A 13,879-nucleotide genomic window follows, 5' to 3' on the forward strand; every position below is an offset into this window, starting at 1 on the left:
TGAAAAAGGGAGTGAATGCCTTTTAGTGAGAGGCATTTTGCTCCTTGTATTTCCTATTAGCCCATATGAACATTTACTAGTACTATTTGTAAATGTCGATTTACCATAGAGACATCTTCATGAATGCTGGGACGCTTTTATTTTCTGTTTGAATCAGCTGAAAATAACTGTAGGAATAAATGTAAAATTTCACTTCCAGAAAAACGAAGACTAATTTGTGCTGGTTTGTTAGGCTTTTCCTATTCTTAGACTTATGCATACTCAGAGTAGTGCTTTCTCTGGGGTTGGTGAATGGAATTTTGAGGTTATATAGCTTGGTGGCGGCAGTCCTGGTGAGAGTCCAGGGCTCCTGCTCCTCAGGTCAACTGGGCTGGTCACATCCCTGGTGCCTTGGTTCCTGGGAAGCTCCTCTAACCGATGCCTTTTCTTCCATCTAGCCTTTTGGGTTCTATGTTTCCCATGCCTCGAGTTATCTATGCCATGGCTGAAGATGGACTGCTATTTAAATTTTTGGCCAAAATCAACAAAAGGACCAAAACACCAATAATCGCCACGTTAACCTCGGGTGCCATCGCTGGTAAGAACTGGGACTAATTTCACACACTGATATTTCAACAGTTGAGTCATTATTATTCCCTAGGGAAACATCCTGAATTTTACTGCGGTCTGTGAGGAATTTTAACTTTTGTTTTCTAGCCGTAGACCTGGTTTATTGTAAGGTAACTGCCCTTCCAACAAAAGGCAGAGGCCAGTGCTCCAGAGGATGTGATGGAATTCCCAATAAGTTTGAATTCTTCTGTTATTATTATCCTCTCATTGGCTCGAGCTTAGGATACACATGGTCCCTCAAAGCCATTAGTCTTCTCCTTTTCTGAGTGTCCCTGAGTAGATTTGGGTAAGATGACATCTTGCATTTACAAGCCAAGTGAGAGTCTGTGTTATTACTAGAAATGTAGTGTCCTTGTATCTTAGCCTGTGAATTCCCTGGGAAACGAGGATCCCTTATGATTGGTGTTGTATAAAATGTACCACTTTGCCCTGGCCAGTGTGGCTCAGTTGGTTGGTGCTATGTCCCATGCACCAAGGGGTGGTGGGTTCAATTCTTGGTCAGGGCACATTAGCTGGGTTGCCGGTCCAATCCCTAGCACTTTGAGCCTGTGTGATGATCCAAGAGGCCCCAGATTAAGGAATCGGGGGGGCAAGGGGGGATGCGGGGTGTGGGGTGGTGAGGAGTTCGGGGAGGGGCTGAAATTTATTTGCACTACATGCTGTTTGTTGTATACCTTTCCTCCTTTAATGACTCCATTTCGTAGCAGGAAAGGCAGTGTGATTCCATTGTACAGAGGTGGAAGTGGAGGCACAGAGCGGTGAAGGCAGAATGCAGACCCATAGTGTAGATATGGCTCTTGGTTCCTGGTTTGTTTTTATGCCAAAGAGGCTGGCTCCTTCCAGGGTGTGAGAAGAGCATCGGGTCATTTGGTAAATTAGGACACGTGACACCAGCCAGTTTGTGCCGTAGGGACTTGTCAAATGGCCATTGGTAGGACATCTTATCATCTTAAATGAATGAGTTGTTATTAGTAGGATTTATGCCCTTAGCAAAGTGTGCTTCATTTTGTGGATTAGCATTACATAATGGAAGAAAGCTAGCTTTTTATTATTTACTAAATTTGTCCTGTAATTCTACATTCCTTTTTTATTTGTTTGTTTTGTTTTTTGTTAATCCTCACCCAAGGCTGTTTTTTCCATTGATTTTTAGAGAGAGTGGAAGGGAGAGGAGGAGGAGGTTGAGGGGAGAAAAGAGAGAGAGAGAAAGAGAGACAGACATTGATGTGAGACAGACACATCCATTGTTGCCTCCTGCACTCACCCCAACTGAGGCTGGGGATTAAACCTGCAACCCAGGTACATGCCCTGGACCCTTAGGTGTGACGCTCCAACCATTGAGACACACCGGGGCCAGGGCTATAATACATTTTTTAGAGTGATCGCAGTGGTCAGGTTAAGGGACACCACATGTCAGAATACAACCACTATATTTAAGGGATTAAGGCATTGGAAACTGTAAAGATTTTTTCAGTATTTACATGTAATTTGATTATATTAAAGACTGGCCTTAATTTCCTTCCTGTGTGATTAAAGGAGATGAAACTATCATCATTAAAGTGACTACAAAGTACATTCACTAAACTTTTTTTGTGTGTGTGTGTGGGAGTGTAAGTAAGTATTAGGTTTTCTAAAATCACCTCTCATTGAAGAAGCTTGTCTCGGTTTCTCTGAGTGAGAATGCAGGTGCTTGTGGCGTGCATAGTATGTCACGTTCTATTTATCTGGAAGTCCTCTTTGCTCCTAAATCTTATTATTTATTCACAATTTAAATTTGTTTTATCTGGAGTGATTTATAGGAGCTTGAGAAGTATTTGTGGAAAAGCAATGGTTTTGTGTTTGTTTTAAATTGTCTCGGTTGTGAATGATTTGAAAATACCCCAAAATAGACCTAGCCAACTTATTGTTTAAATGGGAAACAACCTCTATACGTATGTGAATACACATACACATTCTCACAAAAAGTACAAAGGATTTTCAAATAGTTATGCATGTTTGGTTCTGGTTTTTTTTTTTTTTTTTAAGTGTGGTCATGGTGAAGGGCTTGAAATTGTTTGGGAATAACACTGCTTTCCATGCTCAACTGTCTGGGTCAGGAGCCTCATCCATCTCCTCATCATTGTTGCTGACAGATGCATATGTCTTGGATGATATACCAGAGACTGTTCTTACCATGTTCAATGAGTGCTGGGTGGATGATGAATGAATAGATGCATGGATGATAGATAGATTGGATGGCGGATGGATGGATGGATGGATGGATGGATGGATGGATGGATGGATGAATGATGAATGGGTAGGTGGATAGATGTAAATGATTTGTCTATGAGTCAGCATAATATAGAAGAAGAAACACTGGACTTGGAGTCATTAAGAACCTAGTTCAAATTCTGACTTTTGCATCTAGCTTTGTGACCTTAGGTAACTCTCCCAACCTTGTCTGAATTTCAGTTTCTCCATCTGTAGTGTAGGGGTAGCTTGCAAAGTTACCATCTTGAGGACTGTGTACATGACTTAATCCTGAGCTTTTCTTCCTTTAAGCATCTTTCCATGGAAGGGCCTGGGGTTGGGGGGCAAGAAAAATAAGCACCTCTGTATGCTCTGGATTACAGATGGGGTGGGTCTGGATGTCAGTATGTATAGAGGGCCCTCCATGGATCCTGATGTTTGTCTCCTCCCCAGCTGTGATGGCCTTCCTCTTTGACCTGAAGGATTTGGTGGATCTCATGTCCATCGGCACTCTCCTGGCTTACTCTTTAGTGGCTGCCTGTGTGTTGGTCTTACGGTATGTATGGCTTTTCTGGGTCCCATGACAGAAATGCACATGAACCCTATAGCCTCTTAGCAGTTCAAATTATTGGTTTATACAGTGTGAATTTTAGGTTGTTGATAACTCCTTTGGGAACTTCCCAGGAGAGGGTGGGGGATATGGTGGTTGAGAGCCTTCTTATAGAGAATATCCATGAAAAGATTCAGGGGTGGCCCCACCTCCTTCTATAATGTGCCCTCATTTTTCTGGCTGGATTTTGGGGAGAATAGAGACAGGTTCTAGCCAAGCTGCTGGACCTAGATATCGGGATCAGCTTTTTTGAAGGCTTTGGTGGTGATTTCAATGTGATCCAGCTTCTTGGGACAGAGTCGACTGGGGACTGGCCCTGATGGGAGTTGGGAGAATCCAATGAAACTTAGGTCCCTGTGATGACCTTCAAAACTCAGGTTACTGCGATGCTTCATTGCACGCTGCTGGGGAAAGGAGTCCCATTATATGGTGTGGGATGGCTGAGGTTGATATTCAGGAAGACTTTCTAGGTTTTGGTGATAATAAAGCAGTCTGGGCTTAGGCTTGGTATCTCGGCTACTCCAGGGCACCCCCTCAAAGCATACCTCCTGAAATGGCCCAAGGTAGCATTCATCATGAGAACATGTACTCATGGAGACTCTTAGTGTTGGTCACCTGGCAAGACCCTCCGTATTTCTTTCTAGGCATTTATACTTACAGGCCACTGATCCCATTTCTCATGTGCTCAGCATCTAATGTATGTAAAACCTGGGTTGAGTCTTGGTAGTGATTGTATAGGATCAGCTAAAACTAGTTTATGTCCACTTATCGCTTCCCAAGGGCTCACTTCTCCAAGGTCTCCCCTCCTCCTCCTCCTCCTCCTCCTCCTCCCTCTCTGCACCCCCTTCTCCTCCTCCTCGATTTTTTACAGAGAGGAAGGGAGAGGGATAGAGAGTTAGAAACATTGATTAGAGAGAGAAACATCAATCAGCTGCCTCCTGCACACCCCCTACTGGATATGTGCCCGCAACCAAGGTACATGCCCTTGACCAGAATCGAACCTGGGACCCTTGAGTCCACAGGCCAACGCTCTATCTACTGAGCCAAACCAGTTGGGGCCCTACCACCTTCTTAATTGACCTCATGGTGTTACATTAAGTGAATCAGTGAAAATATAGTGAATATCTTTATGCTTACTCTTAGACTGTATGCAAAGTAATTCATAAGGCACTCTGTTTTTCAAGACTGGTGGAAAAGATTTGAGCTTCGTTCATTTTGGGTGGGAGGATAAGGAGCCTCATTTAAAATGACTGCGGGTAGCTTGTATCTTGAAAATCATGCCACTGAACTCTATATATTTATTTATGCCAAGGCATTGGAGTTTTAAAATAAATTGATCCAATTAAGTCTCACAAACAATATCTCAAAGCCATCAGCCTGCAGACACATTTCTCCAGCTCTCTGCACCAAATAGGATCCTGATGTTATTGCTTTCTATTTCTGTCTGTGCATTTAGTTCCCTGCAGCCTGGTTTTGTTGGAAATGGCCTAATATCTTAAGTTTCCAAGGGCTAGTGCTACTCTCAGAGCCAGAGAAACCATATCAAGACATTTCTCTGGGCTGGTTTATGGTGGAGGTCAAGTTGTCTCAAAGCAGAGACACCAAAGAAGACCGTTGCCAAAAGGCGAGACCCAGCTCTCCTCTGTTTCCACTTTGCCAGAGAAGACATCATTCTGGCCATCTTCTTCCCATTTGATGCCTTGTGTCCTGGGAAACTTACCTTTGAAGGCTTACTAAGAACTTGAATTATTGCTTGTTCTTTTGCTTAATGAAAACATATCATGTTGGTCACATTTGTCTGCAGGTATCAGCCAGAGCAACCTAACATGGTATACCAGATGGCCAGAACTACCGATGACCTGGATCAAGTATACCAGAATGAATTGGTGAGCACCAGCGATTCCCAAACAGGCTTTTTACCAGAAGAAGAAAAGTTTTCTTTGAAGACTATACTTTCACCCCCAAACACGGAGCCCTCCAAATTCTCTGGGCTAATCGTGAACATTTCCACCAGCCTCATAGGTAAGAGCCTGCCCTTCCTTGGAATGTGTCTGGGGTCCTGCTTGTGGGCACTGCGTGGTTTCTTGTCGCTGGGTATGGGGGTGGGTGTCAGAAGTCCTGCTGCTGGATGGACTGTGCTATCGGTCATTCTGTCCTCATTGCAGGTGATGCCTACAGAAATAGAGCCTCCCTCTCCATAGGTTTTGGGGAGAGCTGAGGATATCATGGGAACTTGAGAAATGGTTAAGATGCAACTGTCTTCCTCTCTTTCTCTCTGTCTTCAGCAATTCTTATCATCATCTTCTGCATCGTGACTGTGCTTGGAAAGAAGGCTCTGACAAACGTGGAGTTGTGGGCCATCTTTATGCTCATTATCTCTGCCATCCTCTGCTCAGTAATCACGGTCATCATCTGGAGACAGCCGGAGAGCAAGACCAAGCTCTCGTTTAAGGTGAGCAGCCCTGCCCTGAGGTCCTGCAGGGAGCTGCCTGATGAGACAGAGCCGCATGGGCTCTCCTAGGTGTGGGTGTTTGGCGGGAGGTGCTTCCTGGCCAGCCTCAGGGGAACATGGCCCATGGGCACAGACAGGGCCTGGTGGGGACCTGACCCTTGCTCTCAGTGGTGTAGCTCCACCTCACCCACAGGGGCTTCTCACAAATGCCATCCAGGTGGGTTGTGTATCATCACCAAGCCTTGGAGGTTCACTTTCAAATGTTACAAATAATAGGGTAGTTCAACCTTAGAGTAAAGTGGAGTCCTTCTTCTAGCCCCTGTTTTAATGGGAACATAGCAGGAGTGGAAAATAAGAAGAGAGCTTTCTTTGGCCATTAGTTGCTTAGACTCAAGCTCACACCTGTTAGGGTTTGCCTGCATGAGTGTGTATTTATGTTGGAGGAGTTGGGGGTGCAGAGGTAGGATTGGCACTCACTTCCTCTTCCCGAAATAAAGATGGTAGCCCATATAAGTCTCAGAGGTCCATATAAGTGTCAGGTGCAGGATGTTTCCTAGGTAGTTTTGTTAAATGATGCAAACAGGTGCCAACTCCATATCTCTGCTGCAGGGCTGACGCTGCCACCTTGTGTCTCCGCAGGTGCCCTTCCTGCCAGTCCTTCCCGTCCTGAGCATCTTCGTGAATGTCTATCTCATGATGCAGCTGGACCAAGGCACCTGGGTCCGGTTTGCGGTGTGGATGTTGATAGGTATGTCCCATACTCCACTTTCTCCTGAGACCTCCCACCCCTACTGCTCACTCATGTCCCTGCTACTTACTTGGCAGATGGCTAATGTCTTTGAACCTCCTCAGTTCAGATTTCAAAACACAGTAGAAACACAGGTAGTCCACAATTTTCTCTCAGATAACAAGGAGCTCCCGGTAGGTTGTGGGTCCTTCCCTCCTTTTCAGATACTTTTCATTTTTAGCCTCTTGCCTGAAGTAGTTATGTTATTGGGCAAAAGCTTGAGGTTAACAAGAGCAAGGATATGAATGAGCATGAGCCTGCTGTCAATAAAGCACCAGTGCTTCTCACCCCCAGTGGGAAAGTCGGGACCTCACCTCTTTTCGTGGGCTGTGGGCGCTGGCAGGGCCTGCAGGGGCTTGGGTGTCACCTTGTGGGTGCTGGTCCTGTCTGGTACTGATGGTGGCCTGGCCTCTGGGCCTCTGCCTCTGGGGATAGCAGGAGATGGATCAGGTTTCTTCCTCAGTGTCCAGTCTGAGTGCTGATGAAGGGCGACTGGCCTTGACCTATATCCCTCCGTGTCCCTGCCAAGAGCAGAAATCTCAGGACCAGGTTCTGCTAAACCTCTCAGTCCTGGGGCCACACCTTGGGGTAGACGGCTGCTGCTGTGCCATCTCCAGGGTGGTACTTTGCTACCCCATTCTCCGCAGACCCCTCACTCCCCTCAGAGTCTAACCTGTGTTTAGCTGGACAGGCATCTCCTATAGAGTCATTCTGTGAGAGCGGGCTCAGTCTGCGCTCAGCCCGCTGTGCCCATTCCTTGAGACTGCAGAGCCAGGCGCTTACTTCCTGCCAGAGGTGCAGGGACTGCTTCTGAGCATCCCTATGTAAGCGCCTGGCTTCTGGGCATTACCTACTTGCTGTACTTTTGGTAGCTGAGTCGAGTCCTTCCTTTAAGGACCACTCTCCTTATGTCACCAGCAAAAGGGTGGCCCCAGGGCCACCTGGGTCACAGTCTCTGGGCAGTAGTTAGAATCACAGATCTCTGGACCAGACTGATTCGTATGGTACACACATTCCCAGGTGACCCGAATGCCTCCTGCAGTGGGAGCCACTTAGAGAAAATGAGCAGCCGGGACTGTGCAGACAGCACAGAGATACACCCTGGCAGGGAAAAGCACAGCTTCCGCAGTGTCTGTCTTGTCCCCCTCTGGTGGCCACAAGCCCCCCAACCAGGTGGTCAGTCGATGAAACTGAGGGATTAATGTCCCTCCCAGGGGCCCCCAACTGAGCAGTTCCCCCTGCTCAGGAACTTCCCTGGTATGAGGCTCTCCTTTGCTGTACCTGTTTGAAGAGTCGTGTTGTTTCTTTAAGTGTAAAAGTATAGAGAGTGGGGGCTCAGCTCAGAGCAGGCAGCGTGTCGAGGCTTTGCTAGGCCCAGGCTGCACTGTCTGCTTCCTTGGACCCCATCTGTTCTGTTCACTGCTCTCTGCTCTTGGCCTGCAGGCTTTGCCATCTACTTTGGCTATGGGCTGTGGCACAGCGAGGAGGCATCCCTGGTCACTAAACAAGCAAAGACTGCCGATGGCAGTTTGGACCACTGCAAATGACGCACAGCCTCACCCACCAGAGGTGACAGCAGCCATGAGGGATGCCCACAGAGCACCCAGAAGCACCTTGCTGTCTCCACCAATGCAGCAGGATCCACCCACAACCACAAGGCCCCTGAGCAGCAGAAGGTGCACTGCCTGGACTGCATCCTCAGCCCACATCTCAAAGGGCCTGCCCCGTCTTGCTCTAGGGCAGGCTCACCAGGCTGGTTACTTCTGACAGCTCCCTTCCACGGCCACTTGGCTGTGGCTGGCCACTGCATCTCCTAACTTCCCTCTCAACGAAGAAGGCAGAGCCTCCTGCCGTGCTGCTGTGGCCCCAGGCGGGATGGAGATCTCCTTCTCATTCCTGGACATCCAGGGCTCTGTCCCCAGGCACCGTTCTGGTATTGAAAATGCGGTTACTCCAGACTCACAGTAGCCATCTCCCCGCTCAGCCTGGAACAGCTGGCCATAAATACAAGATGAGTACCATGAAATAGTATGCCTCCACAGGTCCACCCCTGAGCCAAAGGGCAGCTTACTCCAAAAGAAAAAACAAAGACTGGTTTTCTTTCCCGCCCCTGCCCTCTGAGTTGCTTCCAGAAGGGGTCTTAGGACTGTGACCCCTTCTCCACTCTGCCACCTTGACAGAGCTCAGCCCACTCTGCTCTGGACCCAGGGCATGTAATTCTGGGAAGACAAGCAGAAGGGAGCACCGCTGTGGGAAGGAGGCAGGGCTGGGGGGCCGGCTTCACTCCAGGACGCTTTTACATGGGGGACCTCCTTCAGCCACCAGGCCCAGCCTGTTCACTGCTGCTCTGTGTCCTGAGCAACTGGAACGTGACAGTTTATGGAGGATTGGCCTCAAATTAGTAGTGCTCAAAACACCCTTTTCGGTGGGTCTCTGCTGTTCACTGAACCCTGTCCTCTGATGCTTGTGGGCTGGTGTTTGGGGTTGTGTAAGGTTCCCAGGACAGGTGTCCACTCATTCGGAGGCGAGACCGTTTCTTCCCACACTTGTGGCCCCTGCCACGATCTCGTTGGCCCCTCTCTCAAGTCAATCAAATTGAGGCCTCCTGTTAGTTGCTGTGAATCACTCCACCAAATAAGTTGGTGCTTATCATTAACTTGGAAAATGGCCAAATGATTCGTCTATGCCATCAGTGTATTGTTGAGAGTGTGGGGCCCCCACACTAGACAGTTGGGGCATATTGCTGTCTCTCTGGTGTACCTGTCGTCCAAATGCCCTGGGTTTGTGTAGAGGTTTGGGACCCGGCCCGACCCCCTGCTCCATAAGTCTCCACAGTGAGCTGCTCTCCGCGGCGCTCACAGGCAGAAGCTGGCGTCCCATCGTCCTCGTCAGAGTGTAGTCCAGGACTCAGGAGGCCCTTGTTGACGGGAGTAGAGGGAGACAGACATTTCACACAACTCGGAACATGTAAATGCTGCTTTCAAAGCTTATTTTCCCATTTCTTCCCCTCTGGCCTTTGGCACAAATCTGATAGAAAGAAGCTGGTAAGTTGGTAGCACTTGTCTTTTGTCCTGCCCCAGAAGACTGGACAAAAGTTTGAGTTTGTGAAACAGCCAGATGGCTAGGCTGGCCACGGGAGGACGGCTGGGCAGTCGGCCTGCCCGGGGCTGGGCCAGTGGTCAGGCCCCAGGGGGATGATCCCAAGAGTTCAAAGCTTAGATTTCCAAAGAAAGGTATTTAAATTTATGTAGATTGGTGCTGTAAACTATTTTGATAAATATTAACTTATTTTGTTTGGGTTTGGTTGTCTGCTGTTTTCTTGGGGCCTGTTAGCTGTTTGCTCCATGTGGCTGATATTTTTCCATGTAAAGAACTGGAGGGAAGGTGTGCCTAAAAGAGAACTTTTAATTTCTCTTTCTGACTGAAATTTCCATGAGGACAGTGCCCAACAGACTGTGATTACAGTTGACTTTTTCACTAGCAACATCCATCGTTCTGCCAACTGCAAAGGTGCGTTTCCTGCACTGTCTCACGGATAAGAACCTCCCAACAGCGTGTCCCCTCCTTCCGCAGCCCAGAGCCAGTCCTGCTCACAGAAGGCTCAGGGCTCAGGGTAAGGAGAATCCCTGCACCCTCCCATCAGGCAGAGCCCCAGTGTAGGGCAGGGCCTCCGAGGGTGACTCAGACACAGTGCACATGGTCCCTGCACTCTTGCTGAGAGTAGTTCTCTTCCGTGTCTGAGGGCCATGACATAGGGATGGTATTGGGGCTAGCCTCAATGTGAATAGACTTACCACACCCCTCATCCTGCCCCTGAAATACACACACACACACACACACACACACAGGCAAAAAGCAAATCCACCAAAAGTGCCCCTCCCACCAAACAAGAATAGGATTGTCAGTTTTGCAGCTCGGCCAGTATTTTCCTACATAGAAATTTCACACATCTAGAGACACCCTTTGGGATGTTGTGTCTACTCATCTGTGCCCCAGCCCCGAATGCTGAGGAGGGAAAGACCCTTTATGATGAGTAAGTGCCCCTTCCTGCCTCTGCATTCCCATCAGCATGTTTCCATGGCCTGGCCACTCAAAAGGGAGCAAATTGGAGCCCCAGGGCCTCTGCTGAAGAGGGAGGGTGGAGGGGTTTCCAAGGAAACAGCCAAGCCTCTGGGACTTCCCAGGAGGGGGACCCTTGGCCTCTGCACATGCCTCACCCTGCCCAACAGCTCACACTCCCTCACCCCAACTCTGAGCTGGATTTGTTTTTCTAAACCAGGGAGTAGTGATAGAGCCATTTTTTCCAGGCTGTTATGGAAGGACTGTTGCCAGAACCCCTCCTATCTTGCCCACCTTTGGTTTTATTCCATTGAGTTACCAGGCAATCATGTGCTGATGTGTGTTTTGGGCAGCACAGGTCTGCCTCCTGCTGTGTGTTCCCGCCCCAGCTCCAAGGCCCTGACGCACTGCCTCTGCACCTGTGGCATGGCCTGCGTTCACACTTGAATGAGGCACCTGGCCCTGCCTGATCCTTGACCACTGCATTGGTTCTGCATGCGTGGGGATGGGAAGGTGGATTCTGCCAGGTATCCTGTCCACCCCACCACTAAGGCAATCTGAATTGACTGGGTTTTGCTATCCCAATAGGATGGCCTCTAGCCTAACATTGGAGACAGATCTTTGAGGTCAGGGTGGGAGGCTGGGTTCCTTGGGTGAGTATGGACACACCTCATGGAGGCCCTGCCCAGTAGGTAAGCTCACTGGCATTTTGGGGACCTCTGCTTAGCTTTGTACCAGAACCGGTCCTTTCCGATTTGAATGCCCCACTAATACAAGCCATCACCATGAAGACAGGCCCCGTGACCAGTGCGTTCCAGGATGGATGGAGAGGGAGGGTGGGCGCATCCACTCTGCTGGGCGAAGGTGTGTGATGCGTATGTGCAGAACTGGTCAGTTCCCGGAACTAAATATGTTATGTACAGTCTAAACTATATCTGTTTGCCATCATAAGGAGAGTATTGTACTTAAGGTTCCTTGGGGAGAGGAGATGGAGATTTTGTCAGACTCCCCTGGACTTTCTGGTAATGAAATGCTTTATTACCATCCAGTGGTGTAAGAAGCTACACTCTGTATTTCATCATCGTCATTATGATGCCTGAAAATTAGGCCAAAAAATGTCAACTGACTTTCTTCTTCATCACTATAATCCAGAGTCTTTGTGCCCATTGCTTCGCTGAAGTAGCGCTCTCTTTCAAGGGGACATGGACTGACCAAGGGTCTCAGGCGCAGTTGTCAAGGAGCCATTCTGGATCGTTCTCCAGATGTTGAGCTTGAGATGGACGACCTTGGCCGTGAAGCCCAGGCGGTTTTCTCAGGGTGTGAGTGTCCGCAGGCTCAGGAAGCAGGGCTAGGAAGATGCACTCAGGCTTTGCTAATGTAGTAACGAGGTGTGATCTTGTGTTTCCTGATGACAAACTTTTTAATTTGAGAACTTATTCTCCCACTTGAGAAGTTATAATATATATTTAAAGTAAGTTTCCTGTTTAAGTTGTGCCTTTCAGCATCACTGGGTGCAAGGAGCACCAAGGGTGATGATCCCCATGAGGGCTGGCTTATTACCAAACCCGAAGAGCTATGGTTTCTCCAGTAAATGTTTTCTTCTATTGAACATGGAGCCATTCTTAAATGAGTTTTTTCTTATTATGTAAATTGTAAAATATTTTTTGTTTGATGCTCTATTTTTCTAATAGTTTTCTTACAATTATGATACTAGAGTTAGATTTTAACGCTAACTACCAATCAGGTTGGTCTCTGCTGGTCCCTCCTGTTTTCACTTTAAGAACAAGCATAGATGTTGTCCATCATTTTTTTAAAATGTGAAACTCTGTATCCTGTTTTTGCTGACAACACTGTGCATCGACAATGTCTTACTGTACTTTATGTTGTAAAATCGAACTGTTTTGTGGTACATTATCTCATGCTTCTGCAAATTCTAATAAATTCTGTCTATAGCTTCAGAGTGCACGGTGTCCATCTCAAGAATTCTAGCAGCTTTTGGCCAGGTCCCCAAGAGTGGCAGTGCCCCACGGAGAGTTCCAGATCCCACACTTTGCTTCTTTATTATCTTCCTGCTTCTCCACAGGCAGGTGTTCTATCGCCTCCTTCAGCCATTTGGTAGAAATCCTCATTCCAACAATTAGCTGGAAAACCCAGAGCCAGGAACCCCTAGAGTCCTCATTTATGATCCTCTGTCACTGTCTCCCCACCTCCCACTCTCCAGACTTGGCTTGGGTTTGGGCCCCAGAGGTTTCATTTTCTGAAGGACTTGGGTGTTGGGTGCAGCTAAACCCCTCACACCAGCACGTCCCTCCACACCCACCATTCCTTAGGGAGGATGGGTGCATGCAGGGCAGGGAGAGGGTGGAGAGGATTGTAGCTGCTCTCATACTTGATCTTGACCCCATTCCCCCTTGAGAAAGGATCATTTTCTTGCAAGGAAGGCAAATTCAGTCAAATTGACCTTAGCTCTCAAACACTGACATGCAGTGATCCATTGATCACATGGGAAAATCTGCTGCGGGAAAGACAAGGCCTACGTAACCTGTGTCATCTCAGCTGATGACGGTGCTGGAGGGGACACCCAGGAGCGCAGAGAGAAGGGCAGGGAGTTGCTGTTGGGCCTGGTGCTGGCGGCTTGTCATGGGGAATAAAATACTGACGACCAGGCACATCACCTCGGGTGGTCGGCCACATGGTAAACCGGAACACAAACCCGATGGTGTGGAGGTGTCCCCAACATGTCCCCAGGGTGTGCAGTGTCTGGGGACACGGGCAGGCAGGAGTCCATTGCATCCCTCAGGGCAACTTCTCAGAGGTCTCCAGTGAGCCCAGTCCCTGGCCTTCAGGACCAGTGGGCGTCAGTGCCCCAGAGAGCCCAGAACGGGACAGGACCATGGTGGCAGGGGGTGCTTGTGTCTGCTAAGCACTGGCCTGAGCTGAGCACATAGTGAAGCCTCTTCCAGCAGTGCCACACTGCCACCTAGTGGCCGGCCACAGGGTTTCCAGCCTTTTCTTAGGGAAACCTTGAGCCCCAGAAAGTAAGGATCCGGTTTGTAGGCCTGAGGGAGAGTCGCCTGAAGCACCTTCCCCCTGCACAGTTTGGTTATGATACACTTCTGGTGAATCCAGAGCTGCG

At 48.5% G+C, this 13,879-nt stretch overlaps 1 protein-coding gene across 1 annotated transcript in view; it reads left to right on the top strand.

Annotated features, from left to right (window-relative positions):
• The window catches only part of SLC7A1 (solute carrier family 7 member 1), a 59,015-nt gene extending 46,309 nt beyond the window's left edge, over positions 1-12,706 (top strand). The window contains exons 10-15 of the mRNA XM_054718735.1: positions 438-577; positions 3,289-3,391; positions 5,250-5,467; positions 5,731-5,897; positions 6,537-6,645; positions 8,128-12,706. Of these exons, the coding sequence (XP_054574710.1) occupies positions 438-577; positions 3,289-3,391; positions 5,250-5,467; positions 5,731-5,897; positions 6,537-6,645; positions 8,128-8,231 (841 nt within the window). The 3' untranslated portion in view covers positions 8,232-12,706. The remainder of the gene's footprint in view (positions 1-437; positions 578-3,288; positions 3,392-5,249; positions 5,468-5,730; positions 5,898-6,536; positions 6,646-8,127) is intronic.
• The last annotated feature ends 1,173 nt before the right edge of the window (positions 12,707-13,879 follow it).

The sequence above is a fragment of the Eptesicus fuscus genome, chromosome 7, assembly GCF_027574615.1.
Source record: "Eptesicus fuscus isolate TK198812 chromosome 7, DD_ASM_mEF_20220401, whole genome shotgun sequence".
NCBI classification, from domain to species: domain Eukaryota; kingdom Metazoa; phylum Chordata; class Mammalia; order Chiroptera; family Vespertilionidae; genus Eptesicus; species Eptesicus fuscus.